At 56.4% G+C, this 7,967-nt stretch overlaps 1 protein-coding gene across 1 annotated transcript in view; it reads right to left on the bottom strand.

Moving 5' to 3' along the window:
• Positions 1–7,967, bottom strand: part of RAB43 (RAB43, member RAS oncogene family) — a 36,714-nt gene continuing 28,747 nt past the window's right edge. The window contains exons 2-3 of the mRNA XM_028101559.2: positions 6,410–6,593; positions 1–4,246 (exon numbers count right to left, since the gene is read on the bottom strand). Of these exons, the coding sequence (XP_027957360.1) occupies positions 3,996–4,246; positions 6,410–6,593 (435 nt within the window). The 3' untranslated portion in view covers positions 1–3,995. The remainder of the gene's footprint in view (positions 4,247–6,409; positions 6,594–7,967) is intronic.

Genomic DNA, 7,967 nt, shown 5'->3' with positions numbered 1-7,967 from the left:
TTGTCTCTTTGCAGAAATCTGTTTAATGGTTTAGGAATGTGTACACTCTGGCTCTGCTGTTTCCATAAAGGCAACTTTTCCATGTTTCAAAAAATAGATTTGCTATAAAGATTTATGTATCATAAATAGGTAATGTGAAAAATCCCCAAATGCAAATGGCATCACTGGACTTGGCTGAGGCCCTCCCCACAGCCAAACGGTCCAGGCCAGCAGGGTGCAGCGGGTCCCTGAGGCCCCACCCCTGGCAGCCCTCCTAGGAAAGAGTAACTGAATTCAATATGAATTAGGAGCTTCCTCTAGCTCCATGCCTGCTGCAGCCTGATGTCCTTGAACCCCGCTTCCAGGACAGGAACCCACCTCTCCGGCTTGGGAATCACAATCCGTGTCCCTTGCCTGCCCCGCTGCTAAAACACCAGCCTTCTGGTTCTTTAGCCCGTGTCATACCGGCCCCACTCAGGCCACAGACAGTGCTCTCCCCGGGCCTGCTTGCTGCCAGGACACTTCCTGGCCCTGTCCCCCGCCTCCTCTCCCACACCCTGGCCCCTGACCCCACCTGTTCCTGCTCTTGGGTAATTTATAAACAGAGGAAGAGATTAAGCTCTCTGGCCCCAGAAGCCCTGGGCCTGCTGCGGGAGAAAACAGAGGTGGGTCGTGTTCTGTCTCAGCACTTCCCCATTTTCTCTTAACCCGAGTCTGGGTCCCCAAGTGACAGAAGACAGAGACTCAGGAGACAGTGAGGGCCCCGCCCGACCCGGCCCTACAGACAGGCAGCCCAGCTGGCATGCGGTCAACCCCACACCAGCGTCAGGCCCTGAGCACTAGCATTTGTATTTGGGGCCGAAGCTGGGAAATGGGTCTGTTTGAGCCTTGTAGGAAATGGCTCCCGCTGAGGAAGAGGGGGACAAAGAACTCATTCTTGCCAGGGGGTACTAGGAGCAAGGGGCTAGCTTGGGATGGGGCCAGTTCTCAGGGGTGTCCAGGTGGGTCATCTGTGGGACTCTAAACGACAGGAATAAAGGCTGGGTGAGTGCGGGGGAGGGTGGGAAGGGGGCAGCCTGGACAGAGGGTGCTCCTGGGGGACAAGGTGCTGGGGAGAAGCCAGGGCAGAGCTGTGGAGGCCTTGGACATCCAGACTGAGCATGGACCGTACCCCGAGGACCCCAGGCACCCTGGAAGGTGAGGGGGCAGCATCAGTGTGACCTTTTGCCACTGCCACGCTGACTGCAGCGGGAGGGGGCCTCAGTCTGCACAGGCTAGAAGCCCAGGGGCTAAGGAGGCCCAGGAGGCGTCCAGGGGAGGCTGGGGCCTGTCCAGAGCAGAGGGGTGGGGGGGCAGCGTGGAGGTGGGATCCCAGCACTGTGGTAGGGTGGAAAGAGAGAGTGAGGAGCCTAAGACAACCCCTGGATTTCTAAGCTAAAATCCCTGGCTGCCGTGGTGCCTGGAGGATGGGGTGGCAGGAGACCACTCAGCCCAGTGTTCTGGACACCTTGGAACTGAGAAAGACAGGAAAGGGAAGTGTTTTCGTGGTTGCTGGGCGAGCCAAAGGCTGCCAGTGGGCAGAAACCTCCCTGGTCCTGGCTGGGCTGGCTGCTCCCTTCTCTTCTCTGCCAAGCCTCTGCAAGGTTTCAGGCCTCCAACCCCGGGGTCTGGAGGAGGAGGGGGATGGTTCGGAGTCCAAACCCCTGTCACCAGCCAGCTGCCTGTTGCTGTGCCTGCCCTGGATCCTCATGGCAGCCCAGGGCGTCCCTGTGAAGGAGATGGAATGGAATGGCCTCCCGCATTCCCTAGCCATCCCAGCCCTAAGGCAGAGAAGGACAACAGGTAACAATGGGTAGGGCTCAGTGGGAACTGAGGCTGCAAGTCAATCACGGGGGGCGGGGGGGCGGTTAGGCCCAGGCCTGTGCTCCAAGACCCCCTGCATCCCTGCCATCGCCCCCCAAAGCAGCAGATCTCTGCAAGGTCAGGCTTCATGAGGTTTCTCTTCCAGCTTGGGCCCAGGTTGAATGCCCAGCTCTGCCTAAACATCAGCCCCCAGCAGAGGTCATGGGGCTGGAGGACCTTTGCCCTTGGCCCGAATGTGCCTCAGTCATAGGCACGTTCTACTTTGCAGGTAGAGCCCAGGCACTGCAGTGGAGGGGCCCGGCAGACACCAGTTCTCCCTGCCAGCAGCTGGGCCCCAGGCCCCACTCACCCCATCCCACCGGCAAGGCCAGTGAGGAAGGAAGCCAAGTGGCCTTCTTGCTCCCAGGTCCCACCCCACCCGGCCACCAGTGGGCTGCTTCCCCTCAGTGCAGGCCCCTGCTCAGTAGCTCCTGGTCCAACCAGGTCAACATCCTTCCTCTCCAGAACCAGGCTCAGCTGTCCCAGGGCTGACTCCCTGCCCAAAACGGAGTCCCCAGCCCTGCCTGTCTCGGTCTCAGCCAGGGAAGCCCTCCGTGTCCGACCCTGCTTCACCAGACGCCAGAGATTCTAGAGCAGCTGGATAAAGTCCAGACCCACAGACCCCTGCTGTGGGTCTGGCTGCTGCAGAAGGTCTGGCTTCTGGCTCTGCAGACGGGCCTGCCTGGGTGAGGGTGTGACGCAGGCCAAAGGGTGGGAAGTGCAAGGCAAGGGAAGTCAGCTGGAGGCCTGTGGCCCACCGCTGGGGCCAGGGCTGGGCCAGGGGCGCTCTCTGGGCTCCACCTTCATGGTGTGGCCTTGCCCATGGCTCTGACAGCAGTGTATTTCCTGGGGCCCCACACGGAGGGGGGCCTAAGGAGCTAGACTGGGCTGACACGGAGGGCCTGGGTGGTACAGGAAGATCACCGGCCTCCCCCAGCTCCATCCCTGTGATCCCCTGAACTACCCCCAGAGGACGGTGTGCTTCCAAGAGCCCCGGTGATGCCAGCCCCCACCTGCCTTCTAACCTCAGCACGCAGCACATGCCGAGGCCGTTAAGGGCAGGTGGGCCCAGGAGGATGAAACGGCCAGACCCAGGACTGCTGGGGCCTTGCCTTCTTCTTTCGGGAAACCATAAGCTAGACTGGAAGCAGTGGGGGAGCTGCTGCTCTGAAGGTGGCAGGAGGGGCTTCTGCACAGGTCAGACCAGGTGTCCTGAGGGTCCCTTTCAGGACCTTAGCCTCAGGGACACCAGCTTTTACTTTTCCCTTAAATGTCCACATTCCTATCTCATTCCCCCAAGCCCCCCAAATTCTGAGAGTAGATGCTGAAGAATCAGCTGGTTTTGCAACCTGAGTGGCAAAACTTTGGGCCCCAGGCCAGCAGACAGTCCCTGCTTGGCTGTGGGCCATGACCCCATACCTGTGCTGATGAAAACAAGAAGCTACACGGGAAACCAGAAAACTTGAGAGGTCTTGCTAAGGCAGCAAGCCAAGCCCCAAGCTATCTGCGAGCTTAGAGCTGGCAGTGAAGAAAGGAAGAAGGCTCCTCGCCAGGAAGGAGTTAGGGCTTCCCCGGGGCTGTGCTCAGGAACCGAGTCTGTCGGGCTAGTTGCTCTCACTCTCTGGGGCTATGCACAGAGGCCCTGGAATGACCCGGAAGAACCCAAGGCACCAGCCACATCCCTGGAGAGCAGCAACCTGCCGCCACAGCCACAGCAAGACGCAAGGTGTGAAATGGTCAGAACCAGTACTTGCGGCGCAGGGGAGGCACATCCCGGCCCCTCTCCCACTGTGGTCCACCCGGGCAGGCCCGGGCCAGTCCTGGACCGTGAACGACGCAGAGGGGACAGCCACCGGCTGGCAGGATGGGCCCCACACTCTACACCCTGTATGACACCAGGTCTCCCTCAGAAGGTACCCCGCTTCTTCCTTCCTCGAAGGCAGCTTTCCCATCAAGTACCCAGGCCACGGAATGGATAATTCCAGGACTTTATCCAGCTGCTCTAGAATCGCTGGCACCATGGATGGCCAGCTCTGGAGGGGTGGGCCCGAAAGGCCAGAGAGAGAGAGAGAGAGGAGGTGGGGCGGCCCCTGCCTGCCTGCCCTGCACCCCGGTCAGCAGCCACAACCCCAGCTCTCTCCGATGTCCTTGCTATCCAGCTGGATGTGGTCAGTGCCCTTCTCACTGAGCAGAGGGCCGCCGTGCCTGACCACCAGCTCCGTGGCCACCCTCACGAAGGCCTCCTCCACGTTGCTCGAGTCCTTGGCAGACGTCTCGATGGCGCACAGGATATCGTAGCGCTCCGCCAGGCTCTGTGCCTCGGCCAGGGGGACCTCGCGGAGCTCGCCCAGGTCCGACTTGTTCCCTGCAGGGAAAGGCCGGGTGCGGCTTGGTGAGGCCCGCAGGCGCCAGGCAAGCCCTGGCCTACCTGGCAGGGCCAAGCTGAGAGATGCCCTGCCCGCCACCAACGAACACCATTTGGCATGGCTAGCTCTCTTTTTAAGGAAAAAAAAATAAAAAGACCTTTTAAAATTTTAAAGTGCTTATTCTAACCTTTCGTCCCTGCTTTTTTTTTTTTTTCTCTTTATTCTCTATGCCAGAGGCTCGTTTATTTTATTGCTTCTTCCCAACAAGTGGGAGCAGTAGAGTTTGGCCAAGAGTACTTTAGAGCTGCAAGCAACTTCAGCTCCCTTTCACTTGCTGTGTGACCCTCGGTAAGTCACTTCACCCCTGAGTCTCGCTCCCCCATCTCTGATGCCACCTTCGGCATAGGGGGGCTGGATGGGCAGGAAAACAGCTGGCCCGCGGTGGCGTGAACAGGGAGAACTAGCGTGGCGAGGTCTATTCTTTGCTAACATCTTGTTATGCTTATTATTTATTCTCTCCTATTTTCCTCTAGAATTCTCTTATTCACTGTGAGATCATGGTTTTCGATTATTTTGCTCTTCTGCGCAGAAGAGCACAGACTACCAGCTGACCTGAGAGCACACTTCTGGCTTCTTCTACAAGGTGTCAGACGTTTCATTATGTTCCCAAAAAATCTGGTCAACGGCTCCTTGACCTAATTTCTAGAAGAATTCTTCTAAGTCTCTAAATGGTTGACTTTTGTAGTGTGATTATAATAGGCAGGACAGAAAAAAAGATAACCGTCTAGAAAGATCTAAACTGTCTTTGGTAGTCTTAAATGATGCAGTAACCAATTGCAACGTGGGGAGCTTATTTGGATCCTGCTTTCAACAAACTGAAAAAAAAAGTATGTGTGATATTTAGGAGCAATGATAAATCTGAACGCTGATCAGCTACTTGATTATATTAAGAATTTTCAGATGCGAAAATGGTCTCGTTAGGTACTTTTTAAGTGTCTGTATCTTTTATAGATTCATGCTGGAATATTTACAGATGAAATAGTTACGGTGCTGGGATTCGCCCCAAAGCAAGACAAGGGAGGGGAAGAGATGAGGCTAGAGAAACTGGCCAGGAGTGGCTCAGAGCTGAAGCTGGGGCATGAAGATCCAGGGTTCACTGCACTATTCTATTTTTTGTATTTGTATAAAATGCTCTATGGCAGAATGTTTTACTCTAAATGTCCTGGATAAAAGGGAAGTGTAAGGCCGGGTAAGGCGAACTCCACTCCTGCCTGGGGAGTCCAACTTCGCTAAGCACTTCCCCATCCTGGGCCAGGCAGGCTGGGTAGAACCAAGCACCACCCTTTCCCCAGCTGGAGCTATGTCCAGGCCCCATCTGTACAATCTCGTCCTGGAAGAATCAGCCTGAGGGCTGGAATGAGGACTCCAGGGACCACACAAATGGTCCAAAGCGTCTTAGGCCCAGGTCTGGGAAGTTGATTTAGGAGGAAAAGGGAAAATGGAGGTAAGAGCAACAATGGTTCTCAAAGTGGGGTCTCTGGGCCACAAACATGGTGCCTCCTGGGAACCTGTGAGAAATGCACATTCACGGGCCCCACCCAGCCCTCCTGAATCAGACATGGTGCCTGGCATCTGTGCTTTCACAAACTTCAGAGTGATGGGGAAGCACACAGATGGTTGAGAAGCCCTGCTCTGCAGTGTGGTGTGACAGCAAGTCACCGAATGACAATCGGCAGGGCTCAAGTTTCCTATTTATATGCTCACAGGCTGTGTGGACTGGGATAAATTACTTTTCTGAGCCTGAGCTCCAGCCCCTGACAAACAAGGAGTAGCCAGGGTTATGGGAACTAAATCCAACGACACCAGTGAAGGTTTAACCAGTGTTACCACTGTGGGGATACACGGTAACTACAAAGCGAATGTTAAGCTCCCTTTCTTCCTCCCTCTAATTCCAATTTTGAATATAATGTGTAAGTGATTGGCGGGATCATATTTGGAAGATCACAGTTCAAGTTCTGGCTCCCTTCCTGCCTGGCCAAGTTCAGCCTCGCTCTGTGCTCCACTTGCCTTCTGTTTAAAAAGGAGAGAGACTAGGACAGACAGAGAGACAGACCGGGGCCCTAAGGAACCCTGCTGGGCCTGCCCCATCCCCCCCAGCTCACCGATCAGCAGCTGCACGATGTTAGAGCCTGCGTACTTCCTCACGTCCTCGATCCAGTGAGGCACTGACAGAAAGGAGCTCCTCTTCGTGATGTCGTACGCGAGGATGGCCCCGTTGGCACTGCGGTAGTAGCTCTGGGTGATGGTGCGGAATCGCTCCTGGCCAGCCGTGTCCCAGATCTGCAGCTAAAGAAACAGGGGGCCTCCCGTGAACCTGGTGGTGTGACCAAGCACAGGGGATAGGCAGGGCAATCCCACAGACCCACGGCCAAAGTGCTGGTTCCACTGCGCAGGCCACCAGCCTGCACCTTGGCAGGAATCACGCAAGAGGGGCTAGAAGGTGGACAGAGAGAGAAGTACTTCTGCACCCTTAGGAAAAAACTCAGTGACCCAACTTTGAGGGGGACAGGAGGATGCAGAGGGAAGGTGGGGAGCCCTCATCTCTGCTCGCTAGAGTCCCCAGGGAAAGGTGGCAAGGGGACATTCTGCACTGCAGCAGGACGTACACTTGACCCAGGGTCCTCCTTGTGCCCTCTCTCCCCTACACACTGGGCTCACTGCTGGGAACAGTGAACCAGAAGAGCTCCAGCAGCTCACAGTTCCAGGTGTGCTATGATGCTGGCTGTGTGTACATGTCCTGTGCCTTCCCCTCTCTGGGCCTGTAAATGCACCGCTATACCCAGCTGTGTGGAAGGTTCCTCCAGCATTCGGGTTCTCTACTCCTGCCTCAGTGATGCCTGGGAGGATGCTCACAACCTGGTGATGAGGGGGCCTGGGTTGTGGCAGTGAGGGCCCGGGGGAGGCAGTGGATAGGGTCCTCCCGTAGGGCCTTTACCACCAGCTGGCCCAGCTTGGCCAAAGGCAAGAAACCTGGGGTTTTTCCTTGCCATGTCTTCACTTAGCAAACACCCATTGGTGCCCACTGCCAAGCCCTTCTGGACACTGGACATGGAAGAGAGATGCCCATGTGTAGCAGGAGCTCCCCTGGTTTCTGTAGAAGCAGCAGTCTGCCGTGACAGATGCCAGATAGGGCAGGGGGAGGGGCTGCACCCGGAGAAGACCTGGACCTTCACTGTGCCCAGGCTGGGTGGAGGTCACCAGCTCTGGGCCTGGGAGAGATGGGCTGTCGGGGGCCATCAGAGTGGGCAGATGCCAGGGCTCTTAGGGGCTCAGGGTTTGTCTTCTCTGCTCCACAAATCACAGGTTCTTGGGGCTCTCTGAAGATGAACATGAGCCTTCGATCTCCACCAAGCTGTGGGTCCATCCATCCTCCTTCACTGGCACAAGCACACTGGGCGCCTCTTTTATCTACTTCACAAGGTGTGGGAGACCCCCTGGTCTGTTCAGGATAGGGAAAAACCCCAGAGGCCTCAGACAGTTCCTGAGGGCAGGGCTGTGGAGGTGACCACCTCTTCCCTAGGCCCCACCGACAGAAGTCTAAGAGTTAACAAACTCTGGGACATGCCAAATGGAACCCTCCAGTCCTGAGACCTCCTATTTACTCCTTAACCATAAAAGGCTCCAAGGAAACTGGGTGTCTGCTAGTTCATGCATGGGGTG

This window comes from Eumetopias jubatus, unplaced genomic scaffold (assembly GCF_037043125.1).
Source record: "Eumetopias jubatus isolate StellerSeaLion01/CBP00866 unplaced genomic scaffold, mEumJub1_p1.0 scaffold_1, whole genome shotgun sequence".
Lineage (NCBI taxonomy): Eukaryota > Metazoa > Chordata > Mammalia > Carnivora > Otariidae > Eumetopias > Eumetopias jubatus.
The sequence above is the reverse complement of the archived record's forward strand: the minus strand, read 5'-3'. Positions and strand labels throughout refer to the sequence as shown.